General features: G+C 34.2%; 1 protein-coding gene across 4 annotated transcripts in view; it reads right to left on the minus strand.

The window, feature by feature from the left end:
- LOC106867485 (dynamin-1) overlaps window positions 1–19606 on the minus strand; it is a 128265-nt gene that overhangs the window by 54754 nt on the left and 53905 nt on the right. For all 4 annotated transcript variants that reach the window (XM_014912368.2, XM_014912369.2, XM_014912367.2 and 1 more), the window contains exons 5-13: window positions 18085–18183; window positions 17021–17129; window positions 16618–16812; window positions 16382–16517; window positions 12046–12113; window positions 10295–10433; window positions 9987–10144; window positions 7018–7066; window positions 5356–5469 (exon numbers count right to left, since the gene is read on the minus strand). In XM_014912368.2, coding sequence (XP_014767854.1) covers window positions 5356–5469; window positions 7018–7066; window positions 9987–10144; window positions 10295–10433; window positions 12046–12113; window positions 16382–16517; window positions 16618–16812; window positions 17021–17129; window positions 18085–18183 — 1067 coding nt within the window. The remainder of the gene's footprint in view (window positions 1–5355; window positions 5470–7017; window positions 7067–9986; window positions 10145–10294; window positions 10434–12045; window positions 12114–16381; window positions 16518–16617; window positions 16813–17020; window positions 17130–18084; window positions 18184–19606) is intronic.

Genomic DNA, 19606 nt, shown 5'->3' on the forward strand with positions numbered 1-19606 from the left:
GGTCAGTTTAAACTTTTTATATTTCACTAGAGTTGCAATGTTTACTCAGCAACATTCTTTAAAAAAGCTCATCAATATTCAAACTAATCTTTCTGTTAAATTTTCTTACTCTAGAAATATCAAAATGACATTACAACTATGATGTACTTTAAAATGCAAGGCAGAACAAACTCTAGCTGTATGCAGTCACAACAATCACAATCCTTAGGTGGTCTGTGTCAATTCTTATTTAGAGTTAATGACTTATTAGATGAGTCAGAGGACCATATCTCACTTGTATCTCCCAATATTTTTGGTACATGGTTACTATTGCAAAATACACTTCCTAACACCAGCCACTTTACAGGGTGTAAAGTGGTTGATGTTGGTCCTCAGCAAAACTTAAAAAAAGGTCCCTTCTAACCACCACAGCCTACATTCATTTGCCAACTAGGTTACAGAGTGAATTCTGGTGTGGTGGTAGACATTTGCTGTTATAGTTTATAGATTATTTTCATTTCTATTATTTTGTAATGGTTTCTTTAATGCAGCTTTGAAATAAAATATAAGAACTTGGAAGATGAAGAAGAAGAAAAAAATAGAGAGATATATTTTGCTGGCCTCTACTTTAGAATGCACCATTCATATTGTGAAAATGTGAAATAGCCATACTGACAGTTCTGAGGAATAAAGGGATAAGAAAGCTTCACAAGTTGGTTGAGATATCATGCACATAAAACTTGGTTGCAATCATGGAATGATCATACTTTGTTTACATGTATTTGGTATTGAAGATTGATGGATATATTATAATATATTATTGGGAATCAATGATACAGGATACAGTTCGTTGTAGCTAATTCAAATTCTTGGAATCTTTCATCAAACTATCCCCACCCCAACTTCCAAGTACCAATAAGCAACCAGTTATGCACTGTGTTCAAAAGATTACATATCTTACACAATTTTTTAATAAATAATTTCAAAATATTCAATAACAGAGAGAAAATGTGATTGCAGCTAATATAATCAGATTTAATTATAGAAATATACATGCAGCAATGTTATGGGAATGGTATTGTTATGGGAACACCATTTCTTATAGTCCTTGTCACCTCCATTCTGTCATCCACTTCCCTTCTTGCACCATCAGGTTGGCAAATGACTCCTGGTGACTTTCTTCACAAGTATTATGTGCATATTGTGGAATGTTCATAGGGGGGAATACAGAGGTATTTTCCTATTGCTTTTGTTTTGGATAGTATTTAACAAAACACCATCTCAATGACCAGAACAGCCAAGTTTGCCACATCTGCCTGCAGATTCAGAACATAAAGAACCAGAACAGATACCATAAAGCATATTATCTAATACTCTAACAATTCTACCAATCCTCCACTATGGACTGGTACTTTATTTTACTGACCCCAGAAGGATGAAAGGCAAAACAGACCACTGAGGGAGCTGAGTTCAGAATATAAAGAGCCAAATTAAATACCAGAAGGCATTTTATTTGATGCTTTAACAATTCTGACAATCCACCAACTTTCACATGTAACTGTATATATCTTTATGAAGTTATGTAATGAGGACATGACAACAGCACCAAAACATATATCAAAGAAACACACAACTCATAACTAAACCCTTCAAATTCTTTACAAATGATAGGTTTCATGTTCTCTGGAGATCTTTCATAGCAGCTACACATAACAAAAACATAACCAAGATTGCTATCAAAGTCAAGGTTTTTTCTTTCATGGAAAATAGAAAATACTTCGACTCTGACAAAAGAAAAAAGAAAACAATTCTGCCAAACATTCAAAAGAGGATATCTAACTGATAAGCATATTTTAACTAATACAAGACATTGTAAAGTCTAACAGTTGTAGAGAGCCTAGAAGGTTTAGCTGTGAACTGTTAATGAGCTGAAAAGGTACGTTCACCCTCTTCCTCTACTGTAACAGTTTTCTTTCTCTGAGTTGATAAAACTGTATACACTCACCCTACCAAACACTCAATGCACCTGCTTTTCTTCCTCACATCTGACTTATCAAACATTTAGTTCAATCCATTCTCCGTAGTATTCAACCTGCTCATATTTTGCTCACAAATGTCAACCACCAGTGGAAATTCATGCTGGATATCAACCGCATCAAACTCACAAGCTTAGAGAATCTGTAAAGGCTATGGGCATTCCCTTTCTTTCTCAAACTAAAATAAACAAAATTTTCTTTAACAAACCATATATTTATGCCCAGTTAGACTGACACAAAGGATCAATAAGGTGATGATGCCAGTCATATCAAACCAACATAAAATATGGCAATAAAGGACCAGTATAAACAATATTCAACATTCCTTGCTTCTTTCTTTAATTAAATTTCTGAAGATTATGTTTTCAAATGAGATTTTTCACGAGAGTGGGGCATTATCATTGTCTCAAAATGATCATCATCATCATCATCATCGTTTAACGTCCGCCTTCCATGCTAGCATGGGTTGGACGATTTGACTGAGGACTGGTGAAACCGGATGGCAACACCAGGCTCAAATGATAACTGTACATAATTGTCAATAAATTGCTGACAGCAGCATTACACTAAGCAGACAGCAAAACAATTGTTTGTTGCCAAGCAGTAAATGATGATGGCAAAAACTAAATAAAGATCATCCTCATTCTTAATAAGACCTTACTGGGTTAGTGCAGTATCTGACTGTTATGCTAAATAGCAGATGAACTTGGAACCTGATCACTCTTTCTTCAAAGCCAAATTACAATTGCACGGAAAAGCAATGTAACCTAATTAACATTCATAACAACCTAATGCTTCATAGTTAAAAAAAAAATTTTTTTTAAACATTTGAGAAAAACAAAAATCCTACAGAATGTTAATATAGACTACATCAAACAGTTGCTTTCAACAACTGGCAGTAATAATATAATAAGTAAGTAGTTCTTAAGCAAGAATGTGCTGAAAAGAAGATTACTCAGTAAACACAGCCAGACAAAAATGCCAGTAGTAATGATGTAAAAACACACCAAAGTCCTTCCGGGGTTTATTTTTTATCGTTTACTTGTTTCAGTCATTAGACTGTGTTAGAGATTTGTTCTTTTACAATATTGTAATTAAAAATTTTTTTTTCTGGTCTATATATTTTTATTTCATTTTGTCAACTTGACCTAATTCTTATAACATAAATAATAATGTGAGAATTCGGTTAATAAGATTTATGCAAAAAAAAAAACTAATTTATATTGCAAGCAGCATTTTAATTTACTACTATGTAAAAAAAAAACGGTAAATCAAACCACCAAAGAAGCCTCTACATGTTCAGTCAACCTGCTTGAGATAACAGCCAAATCACACTTAAATCACATTTAAACTCTATTATCTTAAACAAGGAAAGGCAGTATAGTCCTAAATCTGAGAAAAAAATTAGATCACTATAATTCAATCAAATTTAACCTAAACAACAATAACAAGTTGATAATTTTACTTGAACCCATCTAAATTCTTATTGTTTTGAAAATTAATCGAAAGACAGATCAATGCATTCTAATAAGAAATGTTCCCTGAAAGGTAAATCTGAAGATTACTAATATTAAAATATATCAGTAACAAATGTTGGAGATGGCAGCAGTGAAAAAGCAGTGTTTGCTGTTCTTGCTTTTCTTCATTTTCCGAAACTTGAAGGCAAGTGGAATTCAGTATATAGAAATTTTTAGCAAGTAGATAAATAATTTTACTATATATTGAAGTGTCATTTGAAAGATTGCTGCAAGATCATATCTGAGAGATATTTTTTCATGCATGTTATTTAGAAAAGGGCAACATCTGATGGCATTTCAAAACCGAAGAAGTAAATCAGGATGTTATACCGATAAATAAAAATGTGCTGTTTTTATCATTGTGTAACAGTATCCTCAACTTGAATATGCTTTAGACAATAAAATTGTGAAAAAATAATCTTTATTTGCCCTGAAGTAGAAAATATAAAGAACTTGTTACTGGATATTATCATCATATTACTAAAGAAAATATATAGAGTTACTATGAGATTTATGAAGAATTTAGCCATTTAAGTATATACACCACACAGTTTATGAAAATGTATCAACTTTTCATGTATTCACGCGCATGTATGCATGGGTATGTGTGTGTGCACATGTTTATACTTTGCAAAGAAAAGGTTGACAGTGACTTTGAAGTTTCTACTTACTAGCCATCATTGAACTGCAATGTAGTTAGGGTTTCCAAGATTTATATATATAGTTTGTTTTTTTCAATGATGGTGGAGTCATCCAGTGGGTATACAACTGCACATTCATACAAGCACATCCAAAAATATGCATATATAGCTATAATTTCATAAAGATATGCATTAAAAGATATATATATATACACATACACATATCATCATTTAACGTCCACTTTCTCATGCTTGTATAGGTCAGACATATTTTGTTTTCTACAGCTGGATGCTGACAGTGGAGAAAGTGAAAGGAAAATTTAGTAACCAAATTAACAAATAATTAGAATGCTTACAAGGCCCAACATTTAATGAGAAAAGATTATAAAATACAGTGAAGCATAATAATTTACAATATCAAATCTCTCTATACTACACATTTTAGGTTGGATAACAAATTTTCCATAATACTAGATTTTAGTTCTTATGTTACTGCACATTTTATTTACATCAGTGTTTATCAAAGAAAAACGTTTTTATGGTTGTTCGACCTGCTGTAAATCTTTCTCAGATCACACTCCACCAGCTTGATAAAGAACACCTTGGATAATATGGTTCTAGGTTCTCTACATGTAGCAAAAAAGCAGGACAATCTTGACTGGAATGCTTTTAAATATAGGTCTGCTTGATAAGGACTGACCTGAAGCTGAACAATAACTAAATATACTTTAGGAGAGTACACTACAAACTAATTCTTATACACACAGTAAGAATTAATACTACACATCCAATCCATTCATTCATACATTTTTCTTTTTCATCAGTAAACATTCCATGAGTTCTTGCCATCATTTTAACTCAGTGCTTCTCAAATTACATATTAAAAATATTTCTATTTCACTGCAAATTTCACAGAAATAACTCATGTAATATATAGCACATTGTCACAATGACACAATATCTCTGACACAGCAGACAGTTGATAACAAACATATAACATGTATCATACTGACACAATGAAGAAATATCACACGCAACAGACCACTAGCATCAGAAGTGAGATTCGTTACCACTAACATTCTGTAACTGTTATGAATTAATCCATAGACAATATTAAGTTCTATATAGAGAATATTTCAATTAGTAAATGCAGTTGAAAATAAAAGAATTATATATACATACCTCTTCATCTTTAAACCAAGAGAAAGTTTCTGCTGTAAGGACAAACCAAAAGTCTTTTGATCCACCTTTCATGAAGCTGATATTGTGCAAGGTCAACCACCCTCGACGTATTACCTGGAAAATGAAAGAGAAGAAATAAAAGTAGTTGTTTATTGAAAAACATTCTTAGGACCCATGCAACATTTAAAATAGCATTTCTGCAAGAAAGTCATGTTATACTTCCCAATGCCAATACCGACTTGTACAAAATCACAAACTTCACTATATGTGTATATATGCCTAGTTTTAGACATATGTGTTTATATTACTGATACCCTACCACTACCAAATGATACATATCAAAATAAATTGACATATGTGTTTATATTATAGGCCATCTTGTAACAACTGGGAAGTGGTAACGCTCAATATGCAGAAAGGGAGTATGTAGGAATAGAATACTTTGAACCCAATGCAAACAATGGGTACATAAAATGCAGTAGGATACTGACAGGTTGAAACAAAAGGATTTCATATGCACAGGAGTGACTAACAGTAATAACACCTAAGAAATGAAGTCCCTCAATTATTCAGAAAGCTTCTAACATCTAGCTGATAGCTTCCATTATGAAGGGGACCTAATCAACACAAGAAGTAGGTGCTGAGAAAACACAGGAGCTAGAGTAAGGACATAGTGAAAAATTCAAAGTTATTACTTCTGCTGACAGCAAAAGTTTCTCTCAACAAGTGGAAGGCAGAATATATGATACAGTTCTATATTTAAGAGATGAGGAATTATGTACATTATTTACATTTGACAGATATTTGTCCTTATCTGGTTTGTTGTTAACACGTTTCGGCTGATATACCCTCCAGCCTTCATCAGGCATCTTGGGGAAATTTTGAACCTGGGTTATCATTCCTAAGGTATTTTTCGATGTTGATGTTGTTGTTGTTGTTGTTATTGTTGTTGTTGTTATTGTTATTGTTATTATTATTATTATTATTATTATTATTATTCAGCACTCTTCAAAACTTGCACTAAGAATAATTAGGTAAAATTACTATCTGCTTTTATAGCAAGTTGATGCAGGTAGTTTATTCTATCTCCCTCAGACTTTTAGTTCATGCAATTGAAAAAACCACATTACTTATGTGATGACCCAATATATATATATATATATATATATATATATACACACACACATATATATGTGCAGGCATGGCTGTGTGGTATGAAGCTCACTTCCCAACCACATGGTTCCAAGTTCAATCCCACTGGGTGACACCTTGGGCAAGTGTCTACTATATTAGCCTCAGGCCGACCAAAGCTTTGCAAGTGGATTTGGTAAATAGAAACAGAAAGAAGCCCATTGTGTATACATGTATGTATGTATGTATATCTATGTGCGTGTGTCTTTGTATTTGTTTGCCCCCGCCATCACCACCACCACTGCTGGTGTGTTTGCGTCCCCGTAACTTAGTGGTTCAGCAAAAGAGACTGGTAGAATAAATATCAGACTTTAAAATAATAAGTACTAGGGTCGATTCATTCAACTAAAAATTCAAGGCAGTGCCTCAGCATGGCCACTGTCTAATCACTGAAACAAGTAAAAGATGAAATATATATATATGTGCATGCATATGTTTATATATATATATAAATTTATTTATTGTACGTACTTGATTCCCTAGTTTTCTTTTACTGGTGTTTTCAGACTTTTGTTGAGCACTAAAAAAACACAAATAAATAGTATTAGTTTGAAATAAAATATTTTGTTCTGAATTTAAAAAACTGATTACACAGATAAAAAAGCTGGCAGCATTTTTGTTTCTATCAACTTTATTCTCTACAGGATAAATATATAAACTTAATAAATAAGAGAAAATACAAAAAAAAAAAAACAATAAAAGACAATCACAACAATGAACAAAAAACACCAGTATTGCAGTCATAACACCTAGACTGAAGCAAGTAAGACGTACAAGCATGTCCTTTACAGCCATGCTCTTGACCACTCCCTTTCTCTGCCGAGAGGTGCATGTCTTGCAAGCTTGTACCACATAAAAAGTACCCATTTCAGTGTCATGTAAAAAGCACCCATGCCAGTGCCACATAAAAGTGCCCATTTCACTGTCACATAAGAAGCACCCATGCCAATGCAAGGTAAAAGCACCCATGCTGGTGTCATATAAAAAGCACCCAGCACACTGTGAAGTGGTTGGCATTAGGAAAGGCATCCACCCATAAAAACTATGTCAAAATAGACGATTGGAACCTGGTGCAGCTGGCCGGCTTCTGTCAAACCATCCAACACATGCCAGCATGGAAAGCAGACATTAAACGATGATAATGATGAAGAAGAAGCAGTAAGGAATCATGATTTCAGTCTAGTTGGGTTTGATTCAGCTTGGGTAAAGCTTTAAAGAAGCATTCTTTCCTTTTAGACTCTATACACATCAGTTGATATCCAGAATAATGCCATCTGGTGGTATGGATTCATCAGTTAATGTATAAAGCATATCATAAACTTTAAAAAAACAATTAACTGTCCTCTTTTGAAATTATAAACTAAAAACTATTTTAGAAGACTTTAAATATTTGTTTTATATATAATAATTCATAGTGGCTGGCACTTCAGCTCCTACCACTGTATCTGGATTTTTGTTTTGTTTATAATATAGATGTATATACACACACACACACACAGACACAAGTGTGTATGTATAAATACAATATGGGGAGGGGGAAGAATCAATGCATATCAAAAAACATTACTACAAAATTAGAAGTATTGCAGTAAAGAACTGGACAAAATAATTTCCAGATAACCTAAGGTCACAAACTTGTTTACAATTCATAGTTGATGCTCTTTCACTTACTCCTCATTTTCTTCTTCAAACTAGATATAATCTTTGTACATAGTCAAAATGAAACAATGCTAAACAAAGAAGTATAGTTTTACAAGTTCAGGCATCTGAACATCTAAGAGAGCAAGCAGAAACAATAAATGTGAAATCAAGTTTTTAAAAAATGAAAGATCAGACTGAAAGATATATTAGACAAAAAGTGAGGTGGATGAATAAATAAGCCATACTGAGAGTATCAATTCTAGTAAATCATAAACGTTGTTAGATCTTTTGTATTCAATTAATTTTTCTTTAGATAGCTTCATCATACGATCTTCCAAAACAGAATGAAGAATGAAGAAACAGTTATTCTTCCAAAAACTAATATTGCTTGAGTTATTTTTATATTTCAACCAACAAAATAGATTCAATCACCAAATTTATAGAAGATTGATTATAGAAGATTGATTTGATCACATAAAACTTGTGTGCTCTCCCAACAGAGCTATATAGATGCATTTTTAAATGCAAAAACAAATACACTTCATACTAAACTGTTGATGACAAAACACAACAGCAGGCCTTTGTAATTAAACAACAAACATTCTGTTGTTGTGGATTATTTTCAAGATAATTTTAGATAGCTTACCACAAGACTTGTTAAAGACAAAGCTAAAGCTGAAACTTGAAATATGCTCATAGCAGAAAATGACAAGAAACATTTCTTAGCTGGAAGAGCTTCGTTTCAAGTAATTTATCTCAAACACTAAAATGACTTACTAATTTGATGCTCAGCACATCAGCCACAAGCTCAGTGAGCAATGCAAACAGTGAAAATATTGCAGGAATGCTTTAATTCTTTCATAGCATGACTGTAAAAACTTAAACTGACATCCTACTATGTTCATAAGTCCTGTCTGACTTGAAAATAGATTAAAAACAAAGATAACTATAACTATGGCTACAACCAAAGACAACTTAAGAAGCATGAATATTTCAATGAAAATACCTAGGAAATATGTCCCAAAATAATGATTGTTACAAAATTGAATAAGGATAAATTGAAGGTAACATAAAAAAAAACAATCTGAGATGGATTGGGTTATCAAAAATTATGAAATGAAATTCAGGAGGGTGGACAAGTTCATGTGCAATGGGGAGAAACAGAATTTAATACTGAAAAATTTCTTTTCTCTCAAATGAAAGGTCTGCCCTGAAATGTCAGATTTCAACTTCTCTCCATGATATACAAACTTATCCAAACTCACGAACCTCACAAAATACAAGAGGTTGAGTTGAAATGATCAGGTTTGCATTGAAAGAACTAGCAAACTAGCAACTTCCTAATATAATAATGTTGATGGATATTAGTTAATATTCTTTGGCAACATAACCATGAAAGCCTCTAGTCCTCCTAGAAATAGCAGTCACATCTCAATCAAATCACATACAACTGTTTTAAAAAAGGAAAGAACACAAATAGAAATAGAAAGGTTAATGATGTCCTCCTAAAGATACTTCTAAAAAGTTTGGGATGGTCATGGCTAGAATGTTTCTGATCATATGTCATAGACACAGAGCTAAACATTCCAGTTCACTTTTAGAAAGTATCAAGCAATGTTCTCAGCAAATGCAACAGAACATTAATTACTATAACTATGATGCATTGTAAGTATTAATTTGAATATATTTAAATTTGAATCTAAATTTTTTAATTCTTTAGATATCAATTATAATCATTACTTCAAAACTCTCAAAATAAAAATCAAATACTAAAATATTAAAAATCACCAACAACTTACTTTGCAAAACCAATGAAATCTTCATGGTTTGTATTCATATATGCTAATTGTATGTCAACCAAGAGAAGTAAGTTATCTTTAGATTTCTGATCACGCTCACGAATAACAGAATTAACAATCCTTTCTGTTTCTTCTCGCAGAAGGGGGTAACGGGACATCTAAAAAGTAAGAATATAATATATAAATTTAGGTAAAATGTATGAATTTAGGTAAGAATATAATATATAAATTTAGGTAAAATATATAAATTTAGGTAAAAATATAATATATAAATTTAAGTCAATAAGAAATGAAAATTAAAATCTTACTTTATCAGTACATTTTCTCACTACACTTGTGAGTTCGGAAACAACCATATCAACACATTTTAACGATGGTTCACGTAATTTTTCAATTTGTTTTTTGACAATTGTCTCAAAAGCCATGTCTGGTGTGAATAAACCAGTTCTGGAAGACAAAAATTAAAAACATTTAGCCTTAAGAAATTAAAAATGATAATATGTTAATATATAAAAAAAGAGAGCCTGTATGATGTAAGCTTTTGAGGTGGGTTTTCTAGATTTTATTTATAATTACAATAGTATCATAGGTTGCATGTTTTCAACCAGCTAATCAATGAGCTACAGCATTTATGACTGTGAAAGTGGCAAGAGAATATCTGTAGCTCATGATTTCATCTGATACTGACATTTGTTTTTCACTATGATTTGTTTACTTCCAAATAATTAAACAACTTATTGATATTTCAGCCAGCTTCAATAAGGGTCATCAATGTCTCAATTTTAACTGTTGCTTATCTACAATTCCAAAGAATGGGTTTAGAATGCAACATCTTACCATAAACTGCAGTCATGAAACAACATCAACTCTGAAATACTTACATTTCAATTCATCACCCTACTTCTAATAGGAGTGTTTTTTAACAAGCATCAACCATGAAAATTAACAGTCCACATAACAGGACACCAGTTTTCTATCAATCAGCCCAATGTCTCTAATGCAGCTACTTACCAAAGTTTGCTTTATTTACTACTTCCTACAATTTAATTGTATTAGACACCTAGTGAACCACATACAACTCATTTCTTTATAACTGCCACACAACCTGCTTTCAATACCTAAAGTTACAATGTCATTTATCTTTAGCCATCTTATATAAGCACTAAACATGAAGAGAACTTATTGGTTCTCTTCATGTACTTTTCACCCACCTCACATTCTAACCATTTTCCTATTGCTAAACCCATACTTCCAGTTCTAACTCTGTCATATACATAGTAAAACTTATGTACTGTGACCAATGACTATTCATGCTAATAGGTTGTTGGCACTCTGTCGCTTACGACGTCGAGGGTTCCAGTTGATCCGATCAACGGAACAGCCTGCTCGTGAAATTAACGTGCAAGTGGCTGAGCACTCCACAGACACGTGTAACCTTAACGTAGTTCTCAGGGATATTCAGCGTGACACAGTGTGATAAGGCTGACCCTTTGAATTACAGGCACAACAGAAACAGGAAGTAAGAGTGAGAGAAAGTTGTGGTGGAAGAGTACAGCAGGGTTCGCCACCATCCTCTGCCGGAGCCTCGTGGAGCTTTAGGTGTTTTCGCTGAATAAACACTCACAACGCCCAGTCTGGGAATCGAAACCGCGATCCTATGACCGCGAGTCTGCTGCCCTAACCACTGGGCCATTGCGCCTCCACACTAATAGGTAAACGAGTACGTAATGTACTTTTTGCTTTCTCATTGTTGCACTGACTAGATGCTATTGACTTCTTGGTTATTTCTTTCTAATAAACTGTATTAAAAAATACTTTTAAATGTCTTTAATTACACAAGGAAGCTACAAAGATCACTAATTTCACTAAGACTTTTTTAAGAAGTGTATGTGATGATACCTTCCAATTGTATTTATTTCTTTGTTGTTTAACTTTGTTTTGCAGTAATATTGATCAAGAAAGATTTCAAAGTTAGTTTGAGTCGATTAAATGTTTTTAGTTCATAAATCAAACAGTTACAGCTAAAATCAACAGGAAAAGAAAACGAAGAATTACATACCTAATACCATGAATATTTCGAATAGCATAACTAATTTCACGGCGAAGTTCTTTTTCATCAAATTCCACCTAATAACAAAAAAGGGAAAAGAAACAACAATTTTAATATAAATATATAAAATATGAATTATAAAAATAAGAATGAATAAATGAACATCATAAGCTTGAAACAAAGTACTCTTTTATCAAGCAAAGGCTTTTCATGTCAACTTTTTTGCACCAAATTATACATTTTCAAAGGTGTATCTCAATGCATTCTTCTTTTGTGCATGCATTCTTAAAGTGAGAGAGATTGTTCCAGAGATGGGAAAGCCTGTAAAGGTCATGGGCGGCAGCCACTTCTTTTCTGTACTTATATTGGTGTTCTCCCAAGATGAGTTATACCAACTCGAACCAGTCTATAGCATTGCCAACAAGAACTGACTAGGCATGTCAATCACAAATGTCTGATGCAGAAATCATTAACCAGTTTCAAATCCAAGGGACAATACCACATAATGCAAGGATCAAATATCAATTCAAAATTCAACTTAATCATACTAATCCAGTTTCAGCTGTTCCCCACAAATTTAGTAAGGGAGAAGTATAATCGATTATATCAAGACCAATACCTGCTGGAAGAAAGAAAGCAAAGTTGTAGCTGTTTAACCCCAGATAATCCATGATCCAGGAAACCTATGATCAAATACTTTAGAACTGTGAACTCTCATCTTTTCTTCAAGCATAATGTATCTAGAACCACATTATCTTATGTGTCCATCCTTTTTCAAGATGGTAGGGTGTTATTCAAAGGAAATTTGGCTGTTATTCCTAGCAGGAGGATCCCTTGTTAGTTTATTGGACTACATGGAGGATTCTTTATTGGTTTATAAAAGCTAATCTCAACAGTATTTGACTATTTTTATCACTATCCCATTACACTTCTACCAGAATTCTCTTCATCAATCTCTTTAACAACAACCAAAGCTGTCAATGTCTCTCTTCCATAACTCATTTCTCTACTACCCTCTCACTCCTATCACTGATTTCCCTGTCACACTCCTGATTATAATCTCCCTTCTTACATCTTCTTGCTCATCAGTCTCTCTTCTAGTCACATTCAGTCTTATTTGCTTTAAACAGAGACACAGATTAAAGAGGACTTTTCAATTTCATAGGCAACCTCTTTACTACAGGTGCCACAATAAAATGTACCTATTATACTCTGTAAAGTGGTTAACAAACAAGTGGAGACAATGTAAGGCTGAGAGAACCCTTTAGTCATACCAAAGACATGAGAACCCCTCTAATGCTAGTATCATGCTATAATGTACCCAATGCACCTTGTAAAGTAGTTAGTATTAGGAAAAGCATCACAGAACCCATGCCAAATGTGAAACATAAAAGTGAGACAAGGTCCTCCAAATTGTGTGAAAGGGGCAGTAACTCCAAATAAGCATAGAGTCGCCTGTAATAACCCAACCAAACAATGCAGGTATGGAAAGCAGATACAAAATGATGATGATCCAGTAATGGGGCATAACTAAGTATCACTAGGTATTTTGACTATCACTCTACCATAATAAAATAAACATTCTTCTCAGATATATTAGAATAAAACATTATACCTCTTTGTATCAATTTATAGTAGTATGGTAATTATATACAAATTTAGCTTGATAGAAACTCTGAGTAGGGAAGATAAAATACAGGGTACAGATAAAATAAGCAATTAAGTAACGCAACATTGTATTAGGAATATACAATTGGTCTCAGTTGGGCTAATTGTCATTCAGGATGTGTAGAGTAATGGCAGCTTCTAAATCAGTTGGTTAGAGATTTTAAAGTTTGATATCCCAATCTTGATCAACACAGGTAGTTAGTGTCACCAATGAAGATAGGGACCTTGCATATTGACACGATTTTTGCTTCTAAGTCAGCTCTCATTCAGCAGACTAATGATCAACAATGTTCCAGCCTTGAATATCCTGTTTTTTTTTGTTTGTTTGTTTGTTTTTTATATATATTTTTAACCACAGTCTATATTAATACAATAGTATATTCTTATCTACGTACATTTTATGTAATACTAAGTGAAGTAACTCGAATAGAGAGAAAGAACAGAGAGAGGAAATGAGAGACAGCAATAAAGAGATAGATGAAGATAGTGAAGCAAGTGGAAATTTAAATAGAAAGACAGAGAAGGAATATTATCAAGACATAGCAAAGCTAGTGATTTTACTTCATCTTTAGCCATATTCTCTTTCTCTCCCCCTCTCTCTTCGTTTGTTTGAATTGTGTCTCAGTAAATAATTTTGCTACAAGAATGTCAAAAATGCTGAGATCATGTGTGTGTATATATCAGTGTGTGTGTGTGTGTTTGTGTGTGTGTGTGTGTGTGTGTGAATATAAATGTAAAGGCAAAGTGTGAATCAGGGTGTAACTAAAGACACAGTCATATCAAATATATCTGTAAATATCCTAAGGTGATTGTTGCCATTCATCATCAACCTCACCATTTAACGTCCGTAGTCCATGCTGGCATGGGTTGAAAGGTCTGACTGGGCTGACACACTGGAAGGCTGCACCAGACTCTAGTTTGATTTGGCATGGTTTTCTATGGCTGGATACCCATCCTAATGCCAACCACTCTGAGAGTGTAATGGGTGCTTTTTATGTGCCACAGGCAAGGGTGTCATTTGCATGACACCAGGGTGTGTTTACGTGCCACTGGCATAGGCGGCAATTTGCATGACACCAGTATCTGCCATGACTACGATTTTGCTTGGCTTGATGGGTCTTCTTCTCAAGCATGACATAATGCCAAAGGTCTTGGTCATTGCTTCTGTGAATCCCAACACTCGAAAGGAACTCAGTCACTTTGCCTCCATGCGGCCCAACACTCGAAAGGAACTCAGTCACTTTGCCTCCATGATGCCCAACACTCGAAAGGAACTCAGTCACTTTGCCTCCATGAGGCCCAACACTCGAAAGGAACTCAGTCACTTTGCCTCCATGAGGCCCAACACTCGAAAGGAACTCAGTCACTTTGCCTCCATACGGCCCAACACTCGAAAGGAACTCAGCCACTTTGCCTTCGTGAGGCCCAATGTTCAAAAGATATTCTTTACATGCCACCAGCATGGGTGCACTTTGCTTGATGGATCCTCTCAAGCACAGCACATCGCCAAAGGTCTCAGTCACCAGTCATTGCCTCTGTGAGGCTCAAAGTTCGAAGATCATGCTTCACCACCTTGTCCCATGTTTTCCTGGGTCTACCTCTACTACAGGTTCCTTCCACAATTAGAGATCAGCACTTCTTTGCACAGCTGTCTTCGTCCATATGCATCACATGACCATACCAGTGCAGTAGTCTCTCTTGCACACCACATCTGATTTCTCTCATACCTATAATTGTATACATTTAGTCTTGTACTTGTTATTACATTGCGACTAAGCTGGGGCACTGCCTTCAATAGTTTAATTAAGCATACTAAGCCCAGCAATTATTTTCAGGTTTGGTACTCATTTTATCATTGTGTATTTGTTGAACCACTATGTTGTACATCAACATTACTGCTTTTGAGTGGCAGAAACATAAACACACACACATTTTTACATACACACATATACACAATTGGATTCCATACTGTCCCATTCTAGAAAATTTCACTTTAAACATTAAGCAACTCAGTGCTATAGAGAAAAATTTTTGCTCAAAGTACAACACAGTGGAACTAAACCAACAACCCACACTGTTCTGAAATGAACTTTTTAACCATACACCCATGTCTTCACCCCTATTATTTTGGGGTTTTTTTTTTTTGAGAATTCACAGATCACTGTGGCAGCTACTATAATTCATTCAATAAGACTGGAGGTTTAAGTCTAGCCACATGAAATTTCCTCTAACATGAAAATAATGATGTATTATAGTATATTAAGTTTTGTTCAAGAGTAATATATAGAGAGAATTATTCTCTCTTTGATTTCATTCCACAGTTAACATAGTTTACTTCTTGATGTAAAGTGAAAATGGATAACACTTCTCAAAGTAGAGGAGAACAAGTGTATGACAAGGGCTATAGCTTTCAGGGATGTTGTCTCCCAAGACCACACATTCGATAATATCTAAGTGGAGATTTACACCATTTGAAGAATCAAATGTTACAAACAAAATACAATTTCATAAAAAATTATATATTTAAGTTGATACAATTCAGAATGGAATTTTTTGCTAAAAACTATGAATGAAAGGAGTAAAAAAAAATAAAGAAATAAACAATGTATAGATAATTTGCATTTCAATTTGATCCTGGTCAATAAACTAAAATTAAATTAAATAGGGAATAATTTACCTTAACAAGTTCAAATGGAAACCGCTCATGGAAAATTCGGTTAATTTTGGCTCCTCCTGATAACTCTATGACATTAATTTCGGAGCCAGTTCCTTCTATATTTTTATCAAAATCCACTGAAAATTGCTGTACCATTCTATAATATAAAACATATAAAGATAAAACGTTGTGCTGAATAAGAAAGTAGAAATAAATTTTTCTTTAATTCTCTAATGGCAAGAAATCTATATACTAACGTGAGCATAGCCTTGGTTTTCCGCCCAGGATCATCTGGGCGGAAATTTCTATATTCTTCGACTTCTTTCTCCATCGAAAGTAACTGAGACTGTAGCTTGTTGCGAAGAGCAGGTAAAGTGTCTCTTATATGATTAGTCAACTGTTGGTTAAGGACACGCTGAAGATAAGGAGTTCCCATTCTATCAGCCATATGCCTTTTAAAAGAGAGATAAAACATTAAAATTAAAGTAATATACTAAGAACACATCAATATCAGTATAGCAATTTAGAAATAATAACAGTAAATAAGAGGACAATGATTATCCAAATGATTAAACTATGCAATAAATAATAAGAGAAAATAGAGAAAAAGTTTTAAAACAAAAATGTAATAGAAGCATGCGATAGTAATCAGATATCTACCTGTAAGATGGATGGCTAAGAAAGAATTTTCTTTCTGCAGCAAGTGCTGCTCGGATATCTTTTTTGCCATCAATGTCTTTTTGGCTCCTGTTTACAACTCCAATGTAACCTTGTGAAGCAATGAATAAAATAAATTATCAATTTTAATATAGACACATCATCATCAACATCATCATCATCGTTCAACGTCCACTTTCCATGCTGGCATGGCATGGGTTGGACGGTTTGACCGAGGACTGGCGAGCCAGAAGGCTGCACCAGGCTCCAATCTGATCTGGCAGAGTTTCTACAGCTGGATGCCTTTCCTAACGCCAACCACTCCAAGAGTGTAGTGGGTGCTTTTACGTGCCACTGGCACGAGGGCCAGTCAGGCAGTACTGGCAACGGCCACGCTCAAATGGTGTTTTTTACATGCTACCTGCACAGGAGCCAGTCCAGCGGCACTGGCAACGACCTCACTCGAATGTTGTTTTTCATGTCAGGCTCAGATGGTGTGCTTAGTGCTCCACATGTTGTGTATAAAGCAGAAATCCTTTACACTTACTAAGGTAAAATAGTCTCTATTTTTTAATTTTATATTGTAACTGGTGAACAACAACAGTTTTGGTCATATGCTTAAAACAGGCCACTCTGCATTTCTAGTAGCAAGAGTGACAAGGGAGTGCTTGTAACTCAAGGGATTTCAGTCATAAAGCACTGAGCTTTTAGTTGATATACTCAGCAAAAGATATGCATATGCACAAGCAAGCATTATATGCGGGCATACACACACACACACACAAATATATAACAGGTATTTTCAGGGCTTCAATCTCACAACTTCCACTTACAAAGTACAGGTGAAGACAAGACTTTAGTAGAAGACATTTGCTCAATTTGTCCCATAGTGGGATTGAACCACAAAAATCACACAGTTATGAAGTGAACTTCTTAACTGCATAGCCATGCCTGTGCCAATTTACATCATTTTATATCATTATTATGCCAGAAAAACTCCATACCAGTTCAATCATAATAAATCTAAATTATGGAGAGAGAGAGAAAACTCATTTAAAGGAACAAACCTCGACGAAGTGGTAATGTACGGTTTTCAAGTATGTCACGAGCATCAGTGCCTTCATCCATCAAATCTAATTTGGTAATCACTCCAATAGTTCGAACCCCTGAAAAGGGAAAAAAAAAAAAAAACGATTAAACTGAGAAAAAGCTCAAACACTTATTGTTGGTGCTGTTATCTTTCACTGTGTTTCTTTACATTCCACTTTTGATTATATAATAACTCCAGGGCAGTAGCCAATAAATTTTTTCTACCAAGGCAAAATGACTGTTGAAACAATGAAATTTTACCTACACACACACACATATGCATGTACATTTTGCAATGTGATAGTTTATCAATTAGAGCAATTGTTTTTACAATTAAATACCCGTCTGAAGTAGGAATGGAACCTATTTTATGATCAACAAAGCAAATTAAAGCAAGCAGAGGTATGAGTTATATATTTTGCGCAGGAGCTACAGCACAATGGCTATAATAGTCAGAAGTACAACACTTTCATCTCACAGCTGCAGATCTGGATATTTAAATACTGTTAAAACAATTATTTTTACAACTGACTGACTGTCCTATTAGTAGCTACTCATTTATGATGCTGAAACATGTATCAGATAGGGATTCCTAATGCTGTACATCCCAGCCATCAGGAGGATTTCAGTATGAGGAACCCTGTCCTTCCACATGAGACTGGAAAATACTTTGGAGAAATCAGATATGAGATAATTTCAGTTGTTTGATCTGGTGCCAATCTGGTGGATACATGGACAGCTCAATAAACAGAGATTTTTATACTTGCTGTAAGGTTCTTGTTCTGAAAAACTTGTTCACTGAGTTTCCTAAAAGATGCAGAGGCCAAGTTGTTCTGATGGAGTATCTCCATTGGGTTGGCTATGTGATTCAAATGCCAGGTAACTAGCTCCTAAAGATAGTCCCCTTCAGCAAGATTGAGATTAGAAGTAGGCCTCATGGATGTCCAAAACTTCATTTTCATGATAATCTTAAGCAGTCTCTCATTTTATGTGGTGTTCCTCCCAATCCGTTGGCTGAAAATTGGAAGGCATGGAGGTCCATGTGTAATACTAGAGTAGAGTGCTTTGAAACTGAACACAGGAAACTGCATGAAGAGAGGAGGAGACATTGTCATAAACCCCTTGTGGCTGTTGTTCAGAGTCAATGAAAGTGAGTCTAAACTAATTCTATCTCTCTAAAGACTATTTACTACATTAGCTCTAGTGATCTTCATCAGAAATAATCTTAATATTCTGAATGAACATTCAGTGCATTTACAGTCTTTAATTAAAAAAAAAAATTTAAAAAAGGTTAGTTACATGAAGGGTGTCTGGCTGTAAAATACTGTTACAAAATAGTCCCAACCAATTCATGCCAGCATAGAAAAGCAGAAGTAAAACTAATGATAATGTTAATGATGAATACATGACTGAGGGGTGCTAAAGAATAAAAGGTGATGTTTTACCTTTTTTTTTTTTTTAAACCATTGAGAAACCACAACTTAGTAACTACAGGAAGCC

This window comes from Octopus bimaculoides, chromosome 2 (genome assembly GCF_001194135.2).
Source record: "Octopus bimaculoides isolate UCB-OBI-ISO-001 chromosome 2, ASM119413v2, whole genome shotgun sequence".
In the NCBI taxonomy this organism is placed as follows: domain Eukaryota; kingdom Metazoa; phylum Mollusca; class Cephalopoda; order Octopoda; family Octopodidae; genus Octopus; species Octopus bimaculoides.